General features: G+C 41.6%; 1 protein-coding gene across 1 annotated transcript in view; it reads left to right on the top strand.

The window, feature by feature from the left end:
* Positions 1 to 27,688, top strand: part of LOC138491165 (acetylcholine receptor subunit delta-like) — a 233,938-nt gene that overhangs the window by 171,767 nt on the left and 34,483 nt on the right. Inside the window, exon 9 of the mRNA XM_069617540.1 lies at positions 14,216 to 14,330. Within this exon, the coding sequence (XP_069473641.1) occupies positions 14,216 to 14,330 (115 nt within the window). The remainder of the gene's footprint in view (positions 1 to 14,215; positions 14,331 to 27,688) is intronic.

Genomic DNA, 27,688 nt, shown 5'->3' with positions numbered 1-27,688 from the left:
CACAGTTGTATGAGCAATAAGTGGAGAGACCCCTACACTAGAGGTGAAAAGCCTAGAAGAGAGACACTGCATCAATGCCGCTGGGAGATAACCAGTAAAGAAAGAGACCCTCAAAGTCTGAGAACAGAGGATAGTAATAGCGTAGAAAGGGGCAGAGGTAAACCCCTACCAACTGCTCACAAGGAGAAGGCCTGGAAAGAGGATGCAAATAACTGAGTAGCAATAAAGGGTTATTGCAAAAGACATTTTGAAAAGAGGACTACAGAAAGCAAGAGAAAGAAAAGGGCTCTGGGGTAGGTACAAGAGCTGATCCCAGAGACTATGGCCCTTGTTACAACCCCGGCGCTAAACCATAGCGCTATTAGCACCATGGTTGGTGCCGGTGTTGTAACGAGTCCGCCATGGTGGAATGGGGAAATACCGCCCCATTCCAAGGTTGGCGGGCGGTAATTCCCCATGCCGCCATGGCCCTTCCCCATTCCCATTTTTGCCCCATAGGGCTCAATGGGACTGGGGAAGGCACTAATTACGGCACCGTGAATTACGGTGCCGTAATTAGCTCCTAGGTCCCTTTGCGGGTTGGTTTTTTAACGCCTGCTAAAAGAAAGCGTTAAAGTGCAACCCGCAAAGGGACCTCGTAATCAGGCGTTAAGGGTTTAACGGCGCCAACACCTTTTACGGCGCCGTTAACCCCTTAACGCCTGGGTTGTAATGAGGCCCTATCTGTTCCACTCAGGGGTGGCATAATTCAAGACTATTGAAAGAACTGGAGCATAGACCAGGTGGAGGTATACATGATTCCTGTGGTTTATATGAGTTGGTTATTTAGGGTATCCTCTTTAGTGATATGGAAAGTTAGGCCTTCTACTTATAATTTCATTTAAAAACAAGCCTGAATCATGTCTTCTGAGCATCTGACTCCTTGTTCGGAACAGCACACTATCTTTCGCTATAAGTGAACTTACCAGCAAGGAAACCTGTGTGCATATTTCAACGCTGCCGGATGAACCACCCCTAAACCATTCCAGTCAGAAGAGAATGCCCCTTTTCTAGTTTTCATATAGTATGAAATCTCATTTGCCCAGGATCATAGCATGTTTGTAAAACAGGTAAGACAGGAACGAAACCCAAGTCCTCTGATTACAAATGTATCATTTCCTCTTAAACATTTCCTTAGTCGAAGGAATAAGGGTGTGAGGGGCTCAAAACAGGGGTAGCATCACCCCCGCCCCACTTTTCAGTTTCTCTGAAAACAAAAGAATGTGCTAAAGGGCTTTATTTTATTTGATTGCTAATAGCGGAAACCTAGCTCAAGAGCAGCGGAGCGCTTTACCACAGTATTGTGCCAGCATTGCGCTTGGCTTTTTATGCAGTAACGCGGTACTGTTGGTGGTGGGAGAGAGGGATTTTTATGTGTCTGGCAGGTATTGTTGAAAGAACCACTTTTCAGGGCTTTACTTTAAAATGATCCTCATCAACCTCCTTGAACTCCTTTTTTTAATTTCACAAAGATGGGCAGAGACTGCATTCATCTAAATTGCGCCAATATAATAAAAAGCACAGATTTACTGTGCCCACCCCTTAATAAAGTCCCCCAAACATCACTTATTTTCTGCTTATTTATTTATTTGCCGTCTTTTGTTAAACATGCAACCAGCTGAAGCATCGGAGTGCTGTTCCATGACTGGGACGTAAGCAATGCATTTGATTCAAAGCTTGCACACGCGCTTGTATTATATGAACAATATCTATAATCGTTCCTGGTCACATGTGGATGGCAACATCCTGTCGCAAGTGGGCGTTCTGCAACTCCATCGCAGCTGGCCAAGAAATCGCATTGTTTGGTAACAGAACTGCTACTTTTAATCTTAAACCTTCCCATTGATTATGCATCTTATCGTTTGAGACAATATGTGCTGTTCATTGCAATATCTAACTATTTAAGGTCATGGAGCAGAAGCATCACACAGTTATGTTGGGAGAGCAATCAGGATAAGCACTAGTTTTGTGTCCTCTCTGAAAAAGAGTTATAGCGTTTGAGGTTCTGCGCAAAACATGTGATGATCTATGTGTTAAGTGCTGTACTGGGCAGGCGCTTTTCTTAACATTGCACACGTATGATAGAATGTCAGCTATACAGCTCTTCATTTCCATGTGTGCTAGTCTCCTAAATCCCTGCTTCCTTCCGATTGCAGCCTCCAATGTCCCCAGTAAACTTAATTCCATAACTAAAAGTGAGCATCACTATTACAAATGATAGCAAGTATTAAAGAATTTGCCACAGAAAAGGCACACATCTAAAAAAAAAAAAAAGTAGAGCAAAACAACCACTGGTCTATCACATCTGGGACTTTGCTGATTAAATGACCATTGTATCAACTCACTAAAGTGTCACCTATGAGCCAAAACCTAAACATGTAAGTGGAAAGGAGACCTGCCTGCACACATGTTTCATGTGTCATATGCAGTCTTATGCTCCAGGTCACTAAACACAGGTTCCTATTCGTGTATAAGAGAAACAGACTTACAAGTCTCTTGCTGATATTGCAGGGAGATACTGTGGAACATATGCTCTTCATGGGCGCCAAATTCAAATCCTTACGAGAGGCTCTGTGCAATGGCTTTGGGGCATGAACTGGGGAGGAATGTTTTTGTAAACTCCTAGGAGAGTGAGAAGCAGTCCTTGCTTTGGCTGCATCAAGCTTTTTTTTTTTTTTGTTGGCCAAGTGTAAAAGATACTAAGAGGTCAAAAGATTTTACTAATGGAAGTTAGGAAATCTGGTGTTAGGATTTCATGTACAATTTTTGAGCTAATTGTTCCCACGATAAAGTGCCCTTTGCTATGACACTTATGGTGTTACATGATTTTTTGTGGCTGTGTAATTTTAATTTCAAAATCACTCTATTTTAAATTGTTTTAGTGGCACTTAAACAAAAACACTGATCAATCAAGGATACTTTCTGCTGTTGCAGATCTTAATAGACTCATTGAATTCCTAGATGTGCACTCCAATATCTAAAAAGTATAATGTCATTATTTTATATAGCACTTCATGTGAAGTGTTTCCCACTTCAAAGTGCTGCTCCAGTTAACCAATTTAATATGACTGATTGTATCGTCCCTCGAAGGAGGAAGGGCTGAGCGGTGACTGCCAGAATTCGAACTTGTAACGCGCACCCTGGCACCATATCAAAGGCAAGAGTTATCTGCCCAGCTGTTCTGTACTCTTCAGGAGATCATGTATGTCTGCTAAAGATCCATTATTGGTCAAGCAGCTTGCAGACATGTTTCCAATTAGTTGATAAACTTTTAAAACACGTTATGCAATTCTTTAAATGTTCCTGTATTATAGTATTGCACGCCTCAATAATATAGTTACCAGTGGTGGACTAGCTGTGAATGCATAGCATGCCAAGCCGTTACTTAATTATGAGCTCTATAAGAGTCTGGGATTTCTGAGTTTCATTTAATTGAAATGGAACTAGCATGCCTTTTTAAATGATTTGAAAAATGCACCCCATGAAGAACCTTAAGAAGGGAGATTGTGTGTAAAACATGTTGGCAGGTTTCATTGCACATTCCATATTTATTATGTCAGAATTGCATCTTGTGAGAATACAATGACCAGCATATAGTTGTGTAGCCAAGTTAATTTGTCGAGTAATTCAACACACAATCACCTACAGTTTATTTTAGCTCGAAAGCTGTAGTGATTATCATTGTCATTGTGTTGTATGGCATGCTAGAATGGGGGCATAGCATATTCTGACTATATCCTTCACATTTTCAGACTTTCATATTTTTGGTATTTCCCATTGATGAACTGTCACATTCTTAGACTCTAACATTCCTGGACTTTCCCTTTAGTGGGTCATGGCATTCTTACACATTAAAATGTTTGGACTTTGCCATTTCTGGGATATCACAATCCTAGACTTTAACATTGTCCCATTTGTGATTTACTACATGCATGGACTTTCCCCTTCTTGGACTGTCACATTCCTCCACTTTCCTATTCTGGGACTAATACATACTTTTTGTCTTTTCACATTTGTACACTGTCACAGTTTTGGATTTACACATTTGTGCACTGTCATATTTTGGGATTTGTCATTCATGGGCTTTCTCGTGTATCTATTATCACATGTGTGCAATGTCATGTTCTTGGGCTGTCCCCGACCTGCATGATCGTGCTTTCCTCTTCCTCCTCAAACATTCTCCACAGCTTGGCAATGGTTAATACATTCTTCAATTTCCTTCCCTTATATATGGCAGTCACATGCGTATACATGTGATGCAATACCTCTGTGTGTGTTCCTTCTGTGGGCCATGTCCTAAACATCTTGCCTGCTCTCTTTAGTACCCATTCTGTATGATATTTTACTATTTTCTCCCGATATTGGGGGAGAGACTTGCTCATGTTGCCAGCGGGGAATCCATCATACATTACAGTACATTCTACTTACCAATTTCAATTGACACTGTTCCAGCAGCGTCCTTCACCTAATCCCATGTTTCCCTTTAATCAAATCACCCTCCCACCTTTTATTATATACTCCAAAACACTTAAAATACCACAACAAATTCACTTCTCATTCATCCACACATATCCTCACACCATCTCAAACCTCAAAACTTTCCTTATTCAAAACACAAAAATCCTACCCCACTACATTTCAACAACCAATAACTGTACAACATCAACTTTTAATAAAAACAACACTTATATACAATGAGGTTCTCTCCTCATATACAGGACCTTTTCTATTCTACACAGCATGCCCTTCCCCCTCTGGGAATAGCCTCTTTATTCACAAATACTAAAACTGGGCAATGCTGTCTTCCCTCATTATAAACAGTGATATTCACGTCTTCAGGTTTCTTCGTTATCTCTTTATAAAACTTCTATTCTACAACAACATGGCATCCCTGGGTCACTGGGACCTTACTCCCTAGTTCACCAACGATAGCTTCTTTTCTCCTCTTCGTAATCTCACACTTAAACAAACAACAAATCATGCATAAATACAATGCTATTATTCTTCGTGCACGGGTATACTCACATTCTAGGTTTTCCGAGGTCCTCCGATATGGAGCCTCCCGCAACCGCCTGCACTTCCCTCAGCCCAGCTTGTTCACCGCAAGATCAGGCAGGCTTTTCGTAGAATTCGGCACCTGCCAACCTCCTTGCTTGTGTGCATGTATTCCAATCTCGATGGGCCAACACCACGGCCCAATGAGTGAGCCTAGGAGCCTTGGACCCCCTGAGGACTCTTGAAATCTCACTGGGGCCTGCAACTAAATTCATGCTCCCAAACACTCACTTATCCCAAAATAAAGCAGAGGACCTTGATGCGCAAAGAAACCAGCTTTATTTACTTTATTCAAAAATAAATTGGCCGGAAGAAGGTACAAGACGTTCTCAAAAAATCCCTGTCACACCAGGTGTTATAAACCAATATACAATACATTGTCATACTCATAAAAAAACAAATAATTGGATGTTAAAATGCGAGAACCTATATTATTTCATATATTAACAATGGTCATTGTCCCTAATCTCCAACCCCACCCAGGGTCCTTCCTTCTTGGTGAAACGTCATTTCACAGAGATCATTGGTGCATTATAGTGCTAATTTTGTCTTTCTTATTGCTAAGAAACAAATCATTATCACTATGTCTGTCTACATGAATTTAACAAAGATATGACGACAATTAATGATACAGCCAATTAAAGAGGGCTGCCTTGATATATACAAGTTCTAGCTTCATTTATTTGGACAATGAATTTGTGAACCTAGAAATAGGCCTTGGATGGGTTCAAAGGGCAGAATAACTCCAGCCAACATTTTTTGACTGATCAATACATAGATGAACCATGGTATGTTTAAATTAATAAGTGGCAGGTCTGCTTTCTGTTTCATACATTTCGAGCCCTCAGTCCTCCCACATAGGGCCTTCCCTCCAGTGATTTTTTTTTACTGGTTGCCTCCAGTGCAGTGGATGATTCACAATGATGGTGTGCGCACTAGCAAACCCCGTCCTCATTAGCTATAGCACGGGTATCTCTGAAGCCTAGGGTGTCAGCAATGCCGGAAGTGACATGGTAATTGGTGCTTTTCTCAGAAGTTATCAAAGCAATACCCTTCAAGAAAATCCCATCGGCTGGTATCAACAACTCTATGAATTTCTTCCCAAAAGGGGGGAGCACTACTAGACACATCCCTAGGAACAAGGTTGATCAGGACCAGGAGCTGTAGTAAGGTGGAGACAGGGTTAAATACAAATGGATACAGGCTGTAACAATATTGCATGGAGCAGGCCTAGACTGTGTACCTATTTCCCTTTATCTTGAGCAGCATGGACGGTTGTGAGACTCTTGAGATGAGGTATCCTAAAGTAGAGGATTAGGTTGAAGAAAGACAGGCATTGAATAATCCCAAGTACCTAAAAACAATAAACAATAAACTGTTATTTTCAGTATTTACAAATATAAATACAGAGTGGAAAGAAATGTGTTTCTTTCTCTGTTCATCTGTATTTAACAATACCAATAGAAAACCAGGATCCCCGTTGTAGAATGGAGTGTTCCACAGCAGAGGTTGGAAGTTTGTGTGTGTACAATCATTCCTAAGCTTCACAGATAGAAATACCCCACCAGAACAACCATTACATTTCTTCCCTGCCAGTTTACTTCCATACCCTCCCAAACTCCAACAATCTTTTCTAGAACTCAGCTAGTCCATGTGCAGACCACACAGGTTTGCCACATTATGCAAACTCCTTTCCTTGTCTGACCCTGGCATGTTCACTCCCCTTCTCCAACCCCACAATAGTCCCACAGATTTTGCCATTCCAATATGGATCCACATTCTTCCATTTTATATTTTGATAACCTAACATTATGCCTCCCCTCCTTAGGCTTCCTGGGTGGGCATTGCCATGATTTTATGTCCCCTTCTTAAAACAGCTGCCAAAATCTCTCTCACCGAAGCTCCACAATGTATTCTCAAATATTTGGTCAATTTTCTTACCTAATATCTTACTTTTTTTGCACTTGTTTACTTATCATTTGTTCTATCACCTAAGAAATGCAGATCTAAGCACTTTAGATCTCCCTAACCAATGGGGACACAGTGTAGTATTTGGCTTGCAACCTCTTAATACTTCAGATGGAATTTCCCCTGTAACAGATTTGGGAGTTAACCAATGTGCAATAACAGTATCTTTCACTTTACGCCAGGATGCTTAGCGACATGTGTATCTTCTTTAAACATCCCTTTCAAACTCTCAGTAGTGCCATTGGTCTCAGAATGATACACTGCATTAGGTTTGTGAGAGTAAAAAATCAATTTACTTGGATCTAAATCGTACTCTATTGCACATCACAATCACCAATGGATAATCTTCTCAAATTATTCTCTAATTCAGAAACCTTAATCCTTTGCCAGTTTCTATGTTGTCAATTGTTTAAATTGCACCCACTTCGACAGGGGATCAATCAGTACAATTGAATACTCTCACCAAACCTGATAACTTCCACAATTTCTCAGGCAACCTGTCTTGCAAGACAAATCCGTAAAAGCCTCACACTTGTCCTTGATGCACTGTGGTTCATTTTGTTGTTTTCAGTCACCTCAAACAGCAAACAGTTTCTCATGACTCTTCCACATTAAATGTGCATTCCCGGCCACCAGAAATCATTCCGGGACCTATGCTTGGGTTTTGACAAAGTCTGATCATGTTATTCCTTACACCCAATCGGTGATATTATGTGTTCACCCCTCTACATGTACCCATCTTCTTATCTGGCCATTATTCTTAAAGGATTGGCTTCAGTTTGCTTGTCTTTAACAATAGATTTTAGACCATGGCAGGACTTTCATTCATAGTCTAAAAGCCCAGAGGTACTAATCTCTCTTCTTAAGGAAATCCTTTAAACTGGAATCCTGAACATCAGCAGACTTCTGAATCTCCGATACTTAACCTATAAGCACTGCACGTATGTAATCATCGTTTTATTTTCTCCCTTGTGCAATGTAACCACCCTTGTCTCCAGGCCCTTCCCCAAGCACTAAAGCTCTGAATGTTTCCAAAGCCGGTGAAAGATCAGTTTCCCCTTCCCCATTCCTTTTGTTTTGGAGGCGCTAGGTAATAGCTTGCCTGTGGTTGGCACCTTATAACAATCCAAAACTAAATCACAGACGTTGTCTTTCTCCTCATAGCTTTCCCTATTTCGCTTAGAAATCTCTCCCACTTAGTTGGCCACTTCTAGTAGGCCATTTTCGAACCCATCCTTAAGAACTGAATTAGACTCCACCCAAGTTGTTAGCCCTTTGACACAGATAGGAAACCCTTACATCCTGACAAGGGGAGGGTTGTCGGGGCTCGACATGCCTCTAGACAACTATGGGAAAGGTCCAATGGTAAAATGGACTCTTTGTATTGTGCTAAGTTTGTTTTACTCCATATCCTGAGTCCTGATACCTCTCAAACCATATTCTGTTCAGCCCTACTCGTGACACGGCACAGAAGTTTACTTTAACATAAGACTGATTTGTGGACTCATTTTACCTGTACTAATATTTTCTGATCACAGACCAACCTATTAGATTGCAATGTTCATCAATCTAAAAATGGATGCAATTTTAACATCAAGGGTCTAAATCGTCCTGCTAAAAGCAAAAGGTCCTACATTACTTATTCAGCCTAAAATGTGGCTTTGAGCTTCTTGAGGATACATAGGTCCTTGAAGTTGATGCTAAAAGATTGAATGCAGAATTGGTAGATACATATGTTGTTACATGTTCCAACAAAATAATACAAATGGTGTGAGGATTTTAAGTTGTAAAAGGGCTCAAATCAACCTAAAACAGCCTGTTGTTCTTTTAGTGAAGGTAGATGGGTAGATGTACTCCTTATTAATCCATTTTAGTTTCTTAATCTCACACAGGTCCTGCAATCAATACACGTATAGCAGACATGCTGAAAACCCAAAAAACTTTCCTAAATCTACTCTTAATAACTACCTGAATGGCAGAATTGGACGTAAACTTCCAGAGAACATTAAAATCAAATTAAGTCTTCTCATGAAAATCTGATAATCGTGGAAGCCATACAAGTGATGTAATCCGCTAAAGCCTAGTGCATTGATGGCCTCACAGCATTATTCTTTAAAAGTTACATAGAAATCTCTTAAACCTATAAAAGTAATGTAATAATTTCAGAGAAGGTTTCGGGAACTAGATCAGACACTATAATTGTCATTCTGGAAACAGGGAAATATTTTCAACCAGCAAACTACTGACTCATTTCTTTAATCAACATTGACAAGGTTATATTGTTGTCTGTTGGTGTAGTGCTCACACCCGGAGTCATGAGAGCGCTTAAAGTACAACTGAAGTGGCATGAAGATATTTGGCTCAAGGAGAAAACTAGGTTTGAAAAAGCTAAGTTCTGAGATGTCAATAAATTAGGTGTATTTTCACGAAATTCTGGTAAATTCCAAATTAGAACTCCTTGAATAGAAAAACATTTTCCACCTGCAGACTTGAAAATAAATCTTGTAAGAGTATCAAAATGGTAGAGAGGACGATCATTAAGTTGGAGAAAGTATACAGAAGTCAACCAAATAGGCCAAGCACACCGGGGCAAAGTTATGAAAGCATTTGTAGGATAATGTTGCCACTGAATTTAATTCTGGCCTCCGCAGGTGACGAATGTAAGCAGTGGGTAGTTGGGTTAGCATTGGCTCTTAAGAGTGCCTTGCTCACTGTGTTGTGTGAAGTGTCATAGATTTGATTGTGTCACGGGAGGTCAGGTATCCCCTCTCAACTGGGTAGGTGTCCTACTAGGGCAGCACCAGAAGCAGACCTACCCTAGAGGTCACATGGAGGAGTCAAAAAGAGTGTGTAAGAGGGAGAGAGGGTAGTTGGAGGCAGAAGAGGAGAGGACATACAGTATTGGGAAGAGTGATATTTGGAGAGAAGCGAATATGATCAGGAGGGAAATGATAGGTGGAAACGGAGAAGGGGGAGAGACTGGTAAGACCAGAAAAAGAGACTAGAAAGAGAGGAGATATCAATTGGAGGGTGGAGACATGATAAGAGGTTGAGAACGGTAAGACCAGGAGGCAAAGTGCAGAGACAATGAGAGAGAGAGGAGGATGGAGAGGAGAGGAGAAAGGTGACTAAGGAAAAGTTTGATTCGTGGTCAACTGATTACAAGGGCACCACGACAGCCAAATTACCAAGCTAGATCACCTAGGAGGTCCCTGAAGGGCACACAGAGACAATACAATGGGCTTTAGGCCCTCCATAATACAGGAATAGAAGAGGCAGTGAGGGTGAATTGGCACTGCCGTAAAACCTGTTGGAGTAGGGAGACTGGGCTAGGAAAGTGGGAGCCCCCTCAAAGATTGAGGGAAGTGTGTACAGGCATCCCACCTGCACTGCAAGCCCCATTGCTTGTTTTTGTAACACCATTTTATAATAAAAACGGAAAACCTCTTGGATTTGTATTGTGACTCGTTGAGCACCTTGTTAAATTTGGCTACACAGTTTTGTTCTTCCTGGAGTTGATTGCTCAGTATTTGAGAGCACCAATGATTTCAGTGGCTTTCCCAAGTGTAGTGCTGACAGTACCGCCTGAGATTCGGCCAAGTTGTTCTTTGTCTAAGTAAGGAAAATTAGTTGGAATAGCCCGATGTTGCAACAAGAGCTACTAATAATAAAATGTGTATGAAATCTCAAAGTAATTGAGAGATCAAGGAGCACCCCAAGAGTCTTCTCTTCCAGCACCATGCGGAGATGTTGGAAATCCAGGGTCATGTAAGGAAACAGGGCTTGCTTGAATCTGTCTTTTTAGTGTGGATGGGCATGAAGCAACCTGGGTTTGCTACTGTTGAGCCTCAACTAGTTTTCAATCATCTTTAATCTTTCCAAAGATTGTTTCAAAGCAAAAGCTGTAATTGCTAAAGGGCCCTCAGAGCTTGACGAAGAACCGGGAGTCAGTGGCGTAACAACGAACGCCCACTATGTGGGATTGCAGTAAATCATAAAAGGTTTTAGAGATTTATTTAGTAATTATAGCAGGGAACGGACTGATCTCGGTGGGACCCTGAATCCAGCTGGGAATGATATGATATGATGTGATATGGCATTTATAACGCGTCTATACACAATGGCCGAGGACGGGATATGGCTCTAGTTTTGCAGTTAGTTCCGTCAGATAGAAATCAGGCAAACCATTGAATGGGTTCGCCTGACACCCTTGGCAAGGAAAACAGCCTTTGAAGGACTAGATCATGGTCCAGGATTTCCAAGGAGCCTGACGAGCAAACACTCCGAGACTTCATCCAAATTCCAAAGAGGTTGTTCTCGGACATCAATAATGGGCGGCTTCAGTAGCACGTCCTGCTCGGAATCTGGATTGATGTGGACTGCAAAGATCGCAAGACTCAATATGCGTCTGGGGTTGCAAGGTAACACCATTTTCAAAGATTTGAGGTAGAAAGGGTATACAAGCAAATGGTCAATAGCGACTGGGTGCGTCAAGACGAGGTATTGCTTTTTTTTATCAGGGGAGCAAATCAGATCTGCTTGAGGTTAGTAAGCAAAGTATCTTGCTCTAAGGATAATAACAAAAATGCATAGACCTTAGTAAAAAAAAGTACTCATAAACCATCTAAAAAGGTTTGGGTCACCTCTCCCAAACTGACTTTCTGAAGGGCTGACTAGCCAGCAATGATTAACACTCTTTGAAAACCTCATCAAAGCAACCAAATATATCCAGAAACCTACAACTGCAGTTGCCCCACACGCGGGAAGAGCCTTTCATAAAGTCTCTTGACCTTTTCTTGAAAAGAAGCAAAGTTGGTGCATATTCCGCAGTTTAACTAGCATTGGCAAGGCCAACGGTTTGGGCTTTTGTTTAGGCATGGGAAAGGCACTGGATGGGTATAGCCGTAGTGGTATTAACTGGCCATTGATGGTAACAGGTGAAAAATGGTGTGTGTACCCGGGCATCTAATAGAAATGCCTGGCAAATGCCTAATACTTATACACAAGCCAAAACTGTTGGCTTTGCCAATGGTTGTTTTTAACAGGACTTCAGCGAAGGACATGCATGGTGCTTATAAATTGAGTGGCTGAAGGCAGCCGTGGTCTGGCCATTTTTTATTAGACCAGTAGAGTGTTTACAGCGCCAATGTAGTCATTGATTGTTGGAAGTCTGCTTTGAAAAAACACAAGCAACCACTTCGAGTGCATAGTTTGATGGTAATACTTGATTGAGGTGAGCTGAAGGTGTCTCAGTGAGGCTGTGTTTTGGGAGGAGAGTGACATGAATTGGGTGGGAATGGACATAAGGATTAGCATGGCCCTGGGCAGTCAATGGGTGGGTAAATAAACAAACAACACTTACACGCTTTGTGTCCCTCCTCATATGCCAGTTCTCCCTAGCTGTACTCTAATGCAATTGTTTCAGTTTATAGGTGGTGCTGGAGCACCATCTAATGGCTCAAACTAGTAATATCACCAAGGGCTCGTAAAATGTGCTGAAGGCCAGTGTTCTCGTCAGTGGCATTTATCAGACTTCCTTTCACCCCATATGTTCCTGCTAAACCTGGAGCCTCTATTACTAACAGTTCAGACTTTGGAAGAAATTAATGGCATCTTCACATGATAACATAGAAACTAAATGTGCTGTCTATGCACAAGGAATAAGTGTATCCTCAACTAAGTGAAAGCCTAAACCAGTAGTTTAAATGGGGTAAGTGAGTGCTACTCTAATGCCCCCAGCTACACAAAGGATCTGTAACATTTGGGTCACCAGATGCTTTGGACTACAACTTCCGTGATTCCTCATCATTGAGTATGATGGATAGGGCTGATGGGAGTTGTAGTCCAAAACATCTGGAGGGCCAAATGTTGCAGACCTAGGAACTGCACATTAAAGAAGAATAACACATAGATCATACCAATGAATACCTTTCGAATGTTTCCTTATGTCATTCGTTTTATTATTACTGCACACAACTCCATCGTAGAGGTTTGAAAGCACTAAAACCTGTCTGGCAAATTGTGACCGCACCCAGGGTATCAGCCAGACCCTAGTCTGTGTGGTATAGAGGAATCCAGGTCAAAGAGATAGGGACAGGGGAACAATGGGGAAAAACAGGGAGAGAAAAATGCACAGACTTTGCTCACAGAATTAAAACATAAAGGTGAGTGACAGGACTTGTTGGGCGGTGCATATGGTTTGTGGTGTTTTGATCAGAAGGAATTGTAATCAAGAAAAGCAGCGAGAGCGTCCCTTGTTGATATGCAGATGTTGTATGGAGAACATCGCTAGTGTGATGTGGTATCACACTAAGCCATGCTGTGGATGCCTGATGGCCTTGAGATTTTAGCTCCTGGGAGTTCTGGGACTATTTTCTCTGAAGAACTATATTTCTTTTGGTTCTTGCTCCACCTATAGCAAATGTTACTGTCCTATCCCCGAATGGCTTTATTGCACTTGACATTATCCTCCCTTTATCACCAGTACCTTTTTAATGTTCCCCAAGCCTATTGCAGGGCTCGAAGTTGAGTTTGGATAAACTGGAGCTATGAGCAGCTCCTGGGTATCCAGCAGTAGCCAGTCACCAGGAGCTACCACTTGGGAACGTGGAGCTAATACTTACCGTTAGGAAAATCTAACTTCCACATAAACTGCAAACATATAATCCATTATTTAGGACCCTTTATGCTTTAAATGTCATATAGATGTGTCCTAAGATTGTCCTAAACGCATAGAGTTAAATTCACATAGTTGTGTTTGGTTGGCATCAGCTGGCCTGTGGAGCCAAAAGTAGCTCCTGGCACCTGTTGATTTTAAGATAACCAGGCTTTTTTTGGCTGTAAGCAGGAGCTAAATAGCTCCCAGCTCCCCTCAATTTTGAACGCTGCCTATTGTGTTAATCCTCGGTTACATGGAAGCTATACGTTTGTGTACCAAAAGCTCCCAGTAGTAGATTGTTTTTAGAAAGAAAGACCACCATGAATATTCATGAGAAATTGACTTAGAAGAAAGAAGTCTTATGTGCCCATTGATCTCGATGATAGTATCTTTTGTAAAAAGAAGACATGACTCTCAGAACAAAGACCCCTCAGGTATATGGAGCAACACATTAATAAACAGGGGACTATAATGGGATTTTTTCTGGTGTTGCAGGTATTTGTTGGTCATCATGGTCCTAGTCACAGTGGTGGTGGTGAGCTGTGTGATTGTGTTGAATCTCCACTTCCGGACCCCTAGCACACACACCATGCCAGCGTGGGTGAAAGAGGTAAGGTTGACATGAAGGAACGGTAAGGAACCAGCCAATAATTTTCACAGTTCTAGTTGAATTCCACCCCAGTACCCCACATCTTAGGCTTTGCATGTGATAAACTATGCGTCAAAACTCATCTGGATGGCATGCAAAAATATGCTATTCAGTACATGTCATGGGAGGATAGCTCAGGGGCAACGTCCTCGCCTTGGAAGCAAGACGACATGGAGCAACACAGGTTCGATCCCTGGGTCCGCGCTTAGAAACCACTGGGTATTAAGTGCATTATAAGTAACCAATCATATCACCATCATAGTTGTTTCTATATCCAGCCGCCTGGACAGGGGAGAGGGGTCTTTATGTTCTCAGATAATATTTGATTTCCTTCAGTAAATGTCTTAAACATTATTATGTTAGCAAGTTTGCACATCTTGTTCAATTACACAACATCTGGGCATTGCTAGATCTATTACATATGGTGTGCAAATTCCAAGACCAGATCAAATGCCTCAAGAACAACTCGCCATGCCTCCATTCAAAACCTGTTGCGCATTGTATTGTTAGCACTTGCTGTTCTTGCAGGGGATGGCATTTTGCCATGGAACCTACTCCCCATTCCCTATCCACACCTCGTCGTATTGTACTATACTCTTAGGTTTAGATAACCATCCTTTCCTTTAGGCTGAACTTCCTCACTACTTTATTTATTTTTACATGTATATAGCGTGCCAAAACCTGAGACATCGAGTATCAGATCTTAGAGGTGATTTAGTTTACAGTGTGTATTCTTTATCTCACACAGTATTATATGTATGTCTTTATCATTATCCTTTGAAAATGTCTGGACCAAAGATTTTAAATTCTCCATCCTGGATCATAAAGCATTGAATCCCACGTTTGTGTTCCAAGTGATAGCAAAAATCAGGGAAAAATTGAAAATTTGAAATTGAACCAATTCCCCACCTGTTGGACCTCACTGTGACCTAGGAACTGGGCTCATGGTTTGTGGTCTCATCAAATACAAATGCCATCAGAATGTGGATTCGGGGGGATAGATATCCAGTCCAAAGAGTTATCGTTGTTTTCCTGAACCTTAAGGTAAAAACAAATGAGCGAAGAGAAAAATAAAGAATGGAGAAATGTACTACTGAAATGTAAGCACGAAGACCCGAACCTCTCTTTAATTGATGTGTATGTATACAATCAACTATACCCTCATGATTCTTGATCTTTCAAACTTCATCTTGGAACTTGGTCAGCAGACCATATGAAGAATTGAGAGGCATGAGTGTGGGGGAGGAGGGCTGTTAGGACGATTTTCCGTAGACATTATTTCTAGAAACCAGGTGATTCCTCCTCACTAGAATCTCAGGGTTATCAATGGGCCTCATGACCTGTTTGGCAGTATTCTGGTGGTAAATCTGCTGAAATACTGCCAAGCGGCTTTACCGTTACCGCCACTTCTTACCTCACTTTTTACTTGAGGATTACAAGTGGTGGTAGGTGGGTGAAGTCCCCATTTCTGGAGTCAATAGGACTCCATGGCAATTTTGGTGGAATTATTGTCGGCGGTACCACCAAACTCCTTGCTAGGTAGTATGGTAATGTGCTGGTATCGCATTGGTAACTGCTGTATTACAACAATTTCTACCGCACTGACGTACTCGTAATGAGGCCCAATGTGTCCAGTAAGCATCTCTTTTTAGAAAAGGAGGGAAAGGGCAGTTCAAAGGAAGCCGTTGGGACAAAGGCTTGCAGAAAAGCTTTGTTCTTTGTGCAAAGTTGTCTCACTTTTGCAAAAAGTGCAGCAGTTGCAGTTGCAGTGTTCTGCTCAAAATTAAAGGGTGCATCTCAAGAGGGGATCCCCAACTGAGGATCAAGATGAAGCCCTCCAGCCATGTAGAGGGAAAAGAAAGAAACCACTGAGTGCAGTAGCCAGTCTTACTGCAGGTGAGCAGCGCAGTTTCAGTGGCGGTCCGACGGTAAGGTTCTCCATAGACCCTCAAAGGCTTCAGCGAGGATGCACTGGTGCAGAGGGACCCAGCAGACCCCTTAAAAAGACAGAGTATTAAAGATATTCTCCACCAATCTATCCACGGATACGACGCAGCAGCCTTGGAAGTGGGTGTTGGTTCTTCAGAGCTGCATCGGTACTCACCGGAGATGCTTGATTCCTATACCATCCACAGGCTCAAGAGCAGGATTTCAATGATGGGGTCAGCGTAATGAGAGCCCAGGGAAGAATGATTTTCAGTGATTCCTTCTCTGGAACACATCCGAGAGGTATCAGCTATCTCAAAGTTTGCGAGTTTTAGGTTTTGCAAAGTGATCAGGCAACAGTCGGCAGCTCCAGCCTCTGGAGCTTCCCAGGGGGGGAGATGCAACCATGGTGCTTGCCAGTTGCCCCCAGATGGAGGAGATTGGGTCCAGCAGTCGCAAAGGAGCTCCTGGTCATCAGCTGCAAAGGGGCTGATGAAGAGGAGTGATGAAGACTTGTCCTGGAGCTTCCGGAGGCATGGCCTCTGAGCAGGTGCGATGGTCCAGCTGTTCCCACTGAATCAGAGGGAAGGAGCACCGCGTTCACTTCCTTCTTGCTTACTGGAGACAGGGCTGGCGTAAGGCACGATCGATCGGTGCGCACAAATAAACAGTGCATCGGGACACACTGTATCGTCCCTTAAGCCGGCCCTGCACATGGTTTTTGAAGTACCCAACTTCAAAGTAACGTTCTAGCGCTCTGGTGTATCGCGAACGTTAATTTGAAGTCAGGTACACCGCGACAAGGTGACAAAAAGCCCAGCTCGGCAGTGATCTGCCTTTGGATTGCTAATCACAGTGGTCTTTGCAGGTAATGGGAGGGCTCCGCAAAGCTGCATGCTGTGTAGGTAATGGTGGTCATTTAAATGCATACTTTTTTTCACCACCTCCATTGTACTTTTGTAAAACGTAGTGTCCTCTGGTGGAGTGAAAGAAAGGAAGGTCCTAGGTACGGGTTTGAATTAGGGAGAGGGGAATGATGGTGAGTATTGGATCTGTGGGTGGGTGGAAGGGGGCAGAGCAGAAGGAGCATTGTTCCCCTATTTTTCTATTGTTTTACTCTTGGCCCCCTGCTGAAATCCCCTCCAACTATGGGACCGGCGTGGGACCCCCGGATCAGCACCTCTCCTCAGACCCTGACTCACACATTCTTCATACTGTTCCCACAGTCTCCTCTACCGAGAGCTCATTCTCCAGCAGGACCTCGATTCAGAGGAAGAGGACTGGGCAGAGATGGCCCAGAGTCCTCAAAAAACACACATATGTAACAACGCACTCCTATGTGAGGACATCTGTTGGAAAGTTATCTAGTCATGTATACCGTTAGAACCAATTAAACATAAAACTTAAGGTGCAGGGGAGAAAACCGGTCCTGGCACGTGGACCGCACATAGAAACAATACAGAAAAGTATTAGCGAAAATTCCAGAACGCGCAACCTCTGTTCATATCGAAGAGGCATAACAGAAAACTGGAATCATATGTCAGAAAATTGTAGGTGAATTCCAAAGAATAATCACACAGCATTGATGGTGGGCAACGCAGTATAGTGATTCATGGTCACAACAGTGACAACACATTGAAACCTGAGCATTGGTTACATATCCCAGAGGATTTCTGGATTTTTTTATTTGAAAAGTAAACATCAGAGTAATGTACCCCTGATGAAGAGTGTTTAACTCAAAACACGTTGGGCTTCCCATTGCATTGTAATTGGTTATTTATAACACGCTTAATACCAGGAGGTTTCTAAGTGCGGACCCAGGGATCAAACCAGTATTGCATTGCATCATCTTGCTTCCAAGGTGAGCACATTGTCCCTGAGCTATGCTCCTGAGACAAGGAGGAAACCAGAACCTGGGAAGACAACAGACCTCAGTGAATTTCTTTTTTCTGTTCGATACTCGTTTGAATATCTAATTCAATTCTCGTTTGGTATTCTTTACATGGATTTGCCCAAAAATGTATATAATCATGTTTTGGCTACTATCAGGCCTTTCACGGCGTGCAGGGGACGGGATCTTACCTTTCTGTATTGTCCAGAGTCCTCAAAAAACAGGTCTTACCTGTCTGCAGCCCCTAGGAGACTGCCCAGGGTAACTGCCCCAGAAGAGCTACCAATCCCTTGCTTCTCTCGTATCTTCTTCAGAACTCTTCAAACCATCACCTTTATTTATTTATTTATTAAATAATATGCTTGCAACAATAAAGTTTTCCATATATAATCACATAAAATACGAATCAATCTCAATAAGAATATACTTCATGATTAAAACATAAATGTACCATTTGATAACTCTTTTAAAATATCTAAGGTCACTACATAAAATTTCATCTTATAAAAAATGTAATTCATATCATTCCCGTCAAGTAGTCTTTGCCAAGTATCCTGTATATTGCAATTTTACATATTATTATTATATTTCATAAGATATAAGTCCTCATTCCGAGTATGGTGGTAGTCATGGCGCTATTTGCGCCATGACTGCCTCCCATACCAGTACCGACTCAGGTTTGGTACAATGGGGACTTACTGGTCCATTCCAACCTTGGAGGGACCGGTAAATCCCCATTTACCAAACCATTCCCCATTCCCATTTGAGCCCCCATAGGGTTCAATGGGAATGGGGAGGGCGCAAATAACGGGCCGGCGTATGCCAAGCCCGTTATTTGCGCCCAGGTCCCTTAACGGGTCCTGTCCTTAACACCTGGTCAGACCAGGCGTTAAGGAAGGGACCCGCTAAGGGAGCTGGTAGTAGGGTGGTAAGGGATTACCGGCACCGGTCTCCATACCGGTGCCCGGTATCCCTTACCGCCCTACTCAGAATGAGGCCCAGAGACTACGTAATCCTGCAAGACTATCACACTCACATATTATATGATATGCTCTTTCTAATGTACTTACTCCACAAAGAATACAATATCTAAGCTCTTTTGGAATACCAAGTTTTGCTCCTAATATTACTAGGACATTACATATGTTAAATTTAAACATCAAATACCAGTGGATAGTATTACAATATGGATATGCACATTGATATGTTGGTTTAGTCTCTCTTATTGCTAAGTGACCAAGAAATAGCCCACTGTTTTCTTTTGTCACCAACTTGACTACCATTTGTTCCCTATCCAAATCATATATCTTCTTTTTCAGTTTGCACTTTGCCTGAGCAATGGAGAATAACAACCAGCCAAAGGTATCATTCCCTATCCATTTATCACAGACCCCTCTCCAGATATGTAACGTTAGGAAGTCAACCTTGTTATCTACCCACCCATATTGCTCTATTAGCTTCACCACAAATGTGTCATTATTAAGTCTTGTCAATTTGACATATAAGATAGCAATCATTAATTGGATTCGACTATTGACACTGTTCAACTTGCATTCTAATAAGATATATTCATATGACAGGTTTTTAGGCATCCTCAGTAATATCTTCAGCAATTTAGCTTCAAATGTATCCAATTAATTTTTGAAATGACACCCCCAGATTTCAACACCATATACCATACATGATACAATTTTAGCAGAGTATAGTTTCAACACAGTACATGTTGAGATATTCCCTTGACATCCGATAAATTTACTTAATGCCATTGTAGCTATCATGCACTTTCTTTTAGTTTAATTCCAATGTTTTTTCCAATTATGCTTATTATCAATAATAATACCCAGATATTTATATTCATTTACAACTTCAATCGATCTCCTATCTATCACCCAAATTGTATTTTTATTTTTATTCAGGGTTTTAACTTTGAACTTCATTATTTTTGTTTTATCAGTGTTAATCACTAATTCATTCGCATTAGCAAACTTTTCAAGTTCATCCAACTTTACTTGCAGTCCCTTTTGTGTGTAATCTAATAGAAGGATGTCATCGGCATACCCTAGCCATCCAAGCCTCAGTACACTCATTTTAATATCATTCATCTGAGTTTTCTCCACCTCTCTTAAAAAATCTGCTAGGTGTAAATTAAAAAGAGTGGCCGCTAAAGTTCAGCCTTGCTGGCACCATGTAATGTAGGTATGGCATCTGACAGTTTCCCCTCTATGTCAAGACGAACTCTAACAGACATGTCCTGGTATAATAATTGTATCATAAAGAGCAAACCAGGAGGTATTCCCCATTGTTTCAATTTGACCCATAATTTGCTTCGTGAAACCGTATCGAAGGCCGCCAAAAAATTGATGTAAGCAGCATAAACGGGCAGCCCTTGAGTCTTCCATGAGTATTCCATTACACTGACTAAGATGGCTATGTTATGGGATGTCGATGACCTTGCTCTAAATCCTGATTGATTATCAGGCAATATCCCACAGCCTAAAATCCACTGATTGATCTCAGTTAACAAACTTTTAGCAAACATTTTTGCTGGAATATCCAGCATGGCCAGCATCCTATAGTTTGCAGGTTCTTTGCGGGCTCCTTTTTTATAGATTGGTAGTATAATTCTCCTCTTCCATGATTCAGGCACCTTCCCATATCTTCCAATCCACTGAAAAATAATATACAACACCTTAGCCCGTAGTTCTGGCGATCAATTCAGAAGGGCATTACAGGTACTGTCAGGTCCCGCAGCTCTAGATTTAGGCAATTTCTTTATTAATATTGTCAAGGAGGCAACCGTAAATGTTCCCTTCCAGACCATCACATCATTTTTAACGCTTACTGCATCGCTCGCCAGACTACCCAAAGTATTCTTAAAATAGGTAATCCAGCTACTCTCTGGACCCCAATTAACCGGAAGTGTTTTTTTCTTTTTTACTGTTTATAATATCCCACATGGCTTGATCATTTTTATTTTTGATGCATTAGCCAATATAAGCCATATAAGCCATATATCTTCCTTTTTCTTTTTCAGATGATTTTTTATCCATCTATTATGTTGCATCTTAAGTTTACGTATCCTTTCTATTCCATATATTGCATTCTCCTTTATACATTCATGAATGTTTAATCTAAGCATTCTTTTTTTTCAGATGGATGTCATTATCGAATTTCTTGTGATGTGTCAGATTCCATTTTTCATTCACTGACCTATAACCTTGTTTTATCATAACCGCCGCCTTTATTTTAACCGTGACATGTTCGAATTCACTAAAGATCTTCCTCTCAGGTTTCATTGGCCTAGATTCATATGCATCGATAACATTTTCTAACAATTGTATTGCCATCTCATTCCCTTTCTCAATAGTCCTAGGGTTCCAGTTTATTCGATTCCCTGCCGTATTTACTCCAATCTCTCCATTCATTTGATACATACTTCTATGTGTTGCTTTATCGCTTAACAAAAGGTACAAAGGAAGATGATCAGTTTCCTCTCTGCAACCAACGGCCATGTCCCATACAATCTCCTGAGCTCTTTTGTTCACAATCATGTAATCGAGGGTACTCATACTCTGGCCACATATCCGAGTCACATTCTTCTCACAATCCCCAGGTGTATTACCATTCAAAACAGTAAGTTGGAATTTATTAAAAAGGGATATCCATGCCTTACCCTCCCTATTATTATTTCGTATAGTGAAGGGTTCAGAGTTATATTCTTCAGTTATTATCTCAGACACAAAATTAAGTTTGACGTTTAAGTCGCCTACTATGATTAACGGAAACTTATTGCCATATTCTAGAAGTATTTTAGTTATTATACTTCCCCCCAGGCAGATTATATATATTGGCTAATACAAATGTATCTATGGTTGAAGATATACAAGTTACTATTACTACTAATACCATATTGGTGGATTCCTTATGATTTATCCCACTCCATGGTTGTTTAATTGAGGTCACAAGTCATCCCTTAGGTCGTCCCCTTGGTCCTTGTCAGGCATTGCTTGCAAGATATTATCCAAGAGCCCATCTTCACATGTATAATGGGCATTGCCTTGAGTGTTCCAGGATAATATAATCTCACTGTCATCAGGGACAAGCTTCAAAGTGAGCTTTAAATGCAACGGGAAGCCACTGCCAATAACCATCTGGTATTTCTTTGTTAATCGGTCTATTAGATGTATCTTGGGATTCAAGGTATTCACATTTTTCTCTTTACCTACTTGGGTATTCTTGCTCACTGTTTGTTTGCAAGTTTCCTCCTCATACATGTAGCTTTCATTACAAGTATATCCTAATTTCTCAAACACTCAATATGAATTCATGGGTTGACCATTCTTTACACCATACATTCGTAATAACTCTAATAGAACTCACCAACTGATCGACAATTTTGAGATCGTCTGATACGATCATCCGCAAAGGTACAATAGATGAACATAATGACAGAATTTGGTGTCTATTAAGGACAATCATCTCTGCTACGTCCATTTTTTCAAATTGTAATACCAGTGTCATATCACTTGTATCTACCCTCTCTTGTATATTTGTTTTAACAAACTTTTCGATAGCCTTTTCAGGGTACTGTGATATTCCATTGATCGACACCCTATTTCTCAATGTTTTAGTATTTTTCATACTTTCTTTTCTTCCACCTTCCTAAGAGGGACGTGGTGTGTTCTCATATAACTTATGCTCACCTGTAAGTATTTCATCAATGATTTCCAAGTGTTTTAGCTTTTTCTTTTTTCTCATTACCACCTTCTTAGGTAAGCCCTGCCACTCTTCTCCGTCTTTGCTTGGATGCATCTTTGGTGTATTGATTAGGAATTCTCTAATGTCGGTATCATTAACCTTTTTAAATTTTTTCTTTTTTTCTTTACTATTCTCCTTCACCATGGGCTCATGGATCGCAGCTTTATGGTCACCCACATAATTAGCTTCTTTATATATTGTTAGTATTTTCTGTCTTGTTTCTCTTCTGGTTTATTACAGATTCCGATATTCCAATCTTGTTTATTGCTGACATATCATTCACATCAACAATGCAACCATTGTTAACTTGTTTTATCTTATTTGAGCTATACATGGCTGCTTGTCCATATCTTATTTTCTTATTACACTTTTTCAGTTTTACTTGTCTTTTTGTAATTCATATTTTCAGATTTTGCCTTATTACAACTTCCCTTCTTCTTCAACAAAATATATTCTGTCACATTATATTCGTGTTTTCCCTCATGAGACTCACTAGGTTTGCTTAGATCACAAGTCTTTGCATGTTCTTTCGCCCCTGCATTTTCTATTTCTATCATGGTATTCGTGCTAATATCACATAGTAACAGTGAGTGTATTTGCTAATATCACATAGTAACAGTGAGTGTATTGCTAATATCACATAGTAACAGTGAGTGTATTTGCTAATATCACATAGTAACAGTGAGTGTATTGCTAATATCACATAGTAACAGTGAGTGTATTTGCTAATATCACATAGTAACAGTGAGTGTATTGCTAATTTACTTTCCATGGATTCGCATTTTTCCACAAGTGCAACTAAAACATTTTCAAGTGCTTGGAATAGATCTTCTGTATTCATACTCATAAAGCTCGTCTCATCTAATATCTCTACTTTAGCTGAGTTCGATTTGCCTTCATGAAGACTTTCCAATTGTTTCTCAGCCATGTTATTATCAATTGGCTAGACGTGCTTGCCCTATGACTATTAAACCAGAACTTGGGTCAATTTCAAACCTCTCTCCGGGGTTTAGGAGCTCAACATTTTTCACAGGCTTTATCCTCTATCAATGACTCAGTCTGCGTTACAGTATTCAAACTATCAGGTATACTATAATTAGCTGATGGTATACTGTTCTTCCCTTGGCGAGGTGAGATAGATTTTAACACATGTGACAACAATTTACTACCAATACAAGGAAATGCCATTGATAATTCATTCATAATTTCTAATGTACTGCCTTCAACCTCTTTAGAGGTCATCAAAGGTTCACCTACTTCAATCATTTTAGTGCCAGGGGGCTCAATTTTACTTAAAAAAGTAGTCATTTTGGCTAACTTACAGTCTGTCAGCAGCCCATGTTGAGAAATAATCTTGCGTTTGTACGCACGGTTTATCTTCCCATCATTCATATTTTTGAAATTACTAATATCAGCTTGCTTCATTTTATATTGCACTGAGTCATGCAATTTCTCTTGAGGATTTTTTGTGGAACGTAATTCCATATCTTTAATTAGATAACACAATATATACTCAATAAAAATGATCAAATGGTTATAATACAAAATCCAGCACCTTTCAAACTTCCACACACCGCGACCAGTGAACAGTCAACAGTACACTTTCGTGCACTTCCAGGTGCACGCGCGGGTGCGCTGCACTCTGGGTATTTCAGATTTCCTGAAGGAGGTAGGGGGGAGGGGCCTCAACCACTTATCCAATCACTTCAAGCTACAAGAGAAGAGAGTAGAATATCAGCACAGGGGCGTGCTTCTACAGTGACATCACTAGCGTTCAAGTAGATTACACGATTCGTCAAGGGTCACTTCAAGGGCGCATTCATGGGACTCTGCCGTATTCGCAGCCAGTTCAAAACTCTCATGCACTTTACAAGGAAGTATAATGATATAATTACTTTAGTTTCTCGCGAGTCAGGCAACATCCATGTTGCAATATAAGACGTCCTCCTTCTTTCACAGCCGTAATTCAAACCGCAACGTGTCAGTAGAGTCCAGAGAAGTCCAAACGATCTCCCAGTCAAGAGTACACTTTCGTGCACTTTATGGTCAAGGTAGCGACCAACAGTTCAAACCACAGAGGTAGACCGTCTAGTGTCTCAAAATTCTAGGTAACCCCTTTACTGGACTCAGCGATCACCAGCCATTTCTGAATCTCTGCCTATAAACCCCCAAATAAAATGGCAGCTGCAGGTATCATTATGGTGAGCATTCATACATCAGTGAATGCTATACCAAATAAAACTCTATCTGGACAGAAAATGTGGTGTGTTTGTGTTTATTCATTCTGTAGGTGATGATTGGTAACCCCAGAAATATCAGACCACGGTCAAACCAGGGGTTACACGTGAACCAATCCTGCGACATTTTTAACATGCCTGTCCATAACATTGGGAGAGGGGTGTGTTTGACTCGGGGCATATTGTAGAAACCAGTGCTGTGTGTGCCCGCGCACGTGAATTTGTGCTACATGTATGCATGCATGCAAGGATGTGTGTTATGTAGTATCATGTAATGTGGGTGTGTGACTGTAAATGAGAGAGTGCAGTATGGTGTATGTGTGCACAAGTGTATGGTTGGAGTAAATGAGGAATACATTCTGCATACAGATGTGGCTTTATTGTGGCATGACTTAATTCTGCGCATCTATGATAAAGCAAGCATGATATGTGTTATTACTGGGCTAGACTGGCATTTTTGGGCAGCCTGTCTAGCCCTTTCTTGCTGTGGCATGATTTTTAATGTACCCAACGTCACTTTTTTTAAATTGTGGCATGGCGTTTTATTCTGGGCCAACTATGCGTGTGTGGACCAGAATGGCGGGAGGCGCACTCACACATCTCACACAGGGTACTGGGAGGCATGGGGCCAGCACTGACTGGAGAGGCATCCACCATCCGATTTCCTGCAGCTTTTGAGATGCTGTTGCTGTCACGTGACGGAAACTCCTCAAGAATGTTTTTATTTTATTGTATTTTATTTTGTGCTAAGTATGTTTCTAGCATAAACTTAACTCATAGGGGTAGTGGATTGCTTGACATAACATGCAAAGCTCAGATGGAAAGAATAAAATACAAGAGTAATTAAAAAAGAAAAGAAAAGAAAACCAAGCTGGAGAGGGACAGCTGAGATAAAGGGGGGGGGAGTCTGTATCCACTAATTGCTTCTCCTCCCCAACCCATACCCTCCCCACCACCCCCCGTGGGTAGAACACTCTGCATTTTATGCTGGGAAGGACATTCAGAGTGTGTTACCCAGGCAGTGGTGTGCAAATACTCTGGTTTCCCAGATGCTGAAAGATATCTCACACTATCCCCGCACCTCTCAACCCCCTCAAAGACTCATGGAAGGCGATACCTCTAGCAATGGCAGCACAGCGGCTCTCTCAGGGACTAAAGAGCCACAGCTACTACATGACCTGAGCAGAGAGACAGACCAGACCTGAGCAATGAAAAGGGACTTAAAACACCACCATGCGGCATGGCATGCCGCTAGCGGGCTGGAGTCCGCCGCAAGGAAAGGAGGCCAGAGCTATATCACAAGTGGGAAACTCAAGCGTGAAGAGGTTGTGTAGGTGGTAGGATGTTCATTCATCGCCAGGGTTTTTATCGCTGAGTTTTCTGCTGCTGATTTTTGGCCGAAATAACGCATAGAAAAATTATAATAGTTGGGCAGGAGGAAAAAGAAGAGCATACCTTCAGGAAAAGTAGCGTTGCGGACACACAGAGGGAACAGCAAGCCTGGGGGAGAAGGCAAAGAGAAGCTATCGGCATTGACACTGATGTCACTGCGAGAGTGTCAGAAATCTAAAGTACCAGAGCAGGAAAAGAGGACCAGAAAGCAGGCCAAAGGGTCTTCTCTGTGATATGGCGATGAAGTTGAAGCTCAAGGTAAAAGCAACATGTCTACTCTACACTACTCCGCCTGCCTGTACAAGCATCCCGGTTCTACTATCCATAACTATCCCTGCCTTATAGTCCATCACAACCAGTCAAGGTACCACATGTATGCCAATGGCCTCCCCAGGTCATTCACCTTGGATGCTACTCCCTATGCCTTCTCAGTAGCACCTCTTCCCAAGAGCTTGCCGGTAGGGAGCGCATCTCCCAATGGGGAAGAAACACAATTCGGATGTTAATCGAGGTCAGGGCTTAAGAAGGGGTGGAACCGTGGGTTCCGCTGGCATCCACAAAGATGTGTTAATTCCAACGTATTACTGAGGAAGTAAACATTCATCAAGAACTACAGCACCAGTAGAGTGGGACAGGAGCAGCACTCTCTCACTGATGGTGGACAGGAGAGTCATTGGCCCTCCACATCCCGCAGTGATCTCGGGATACTCCAGGAATACACTGTATCAAACACAGGTCTTCAGTGCAGATTACCTGCCTCCACGTCCCGCAGTGATCTCGGGATACTCCAGGAATACACTGCATCAAACACAGATCTTCAGTGCAGATCAAATGCCTCCACATCCCGCAGTGATCTCGGGATACTCCAGGAATACACTGCATCAAACACATATCTTCAGTGCAGATCACATGCCTCCACATCCCGCAGTGATCTCTGGATACTCCAGGAATACACTGCATCAAACACAGATCTTCAGTGCAGATCACATGCCTCCACATCCCGCAGTGATCTCGGGATACTCCAGGAATACACTGCATCAAACACAGATCTTCAGTGCAGATCACATGCCTCCACATCCCGCAGTGATCTCTGGATACTCCAGGAATACACTGCA

The sequence above is a fragment of the Ambystoma mexicanum genome, chromosome 10 (assembly GCF_040938575.1).
Source record: "Ambystoma mexicanum isolate Mex_15411 chromosome 10, UKY_AmexF1_1, whole genome shotgun sequence".
Classification (NCBI taxonomy): Eukaryota; Metazoa; Chordata; class Amphibia; order Caudata; family Ambystomatidae; genus Ambystoma; species Ambystoma mexicanum.
This window is presented reverse-complemented; position numbering and strand designations above follow the sequence as displayed.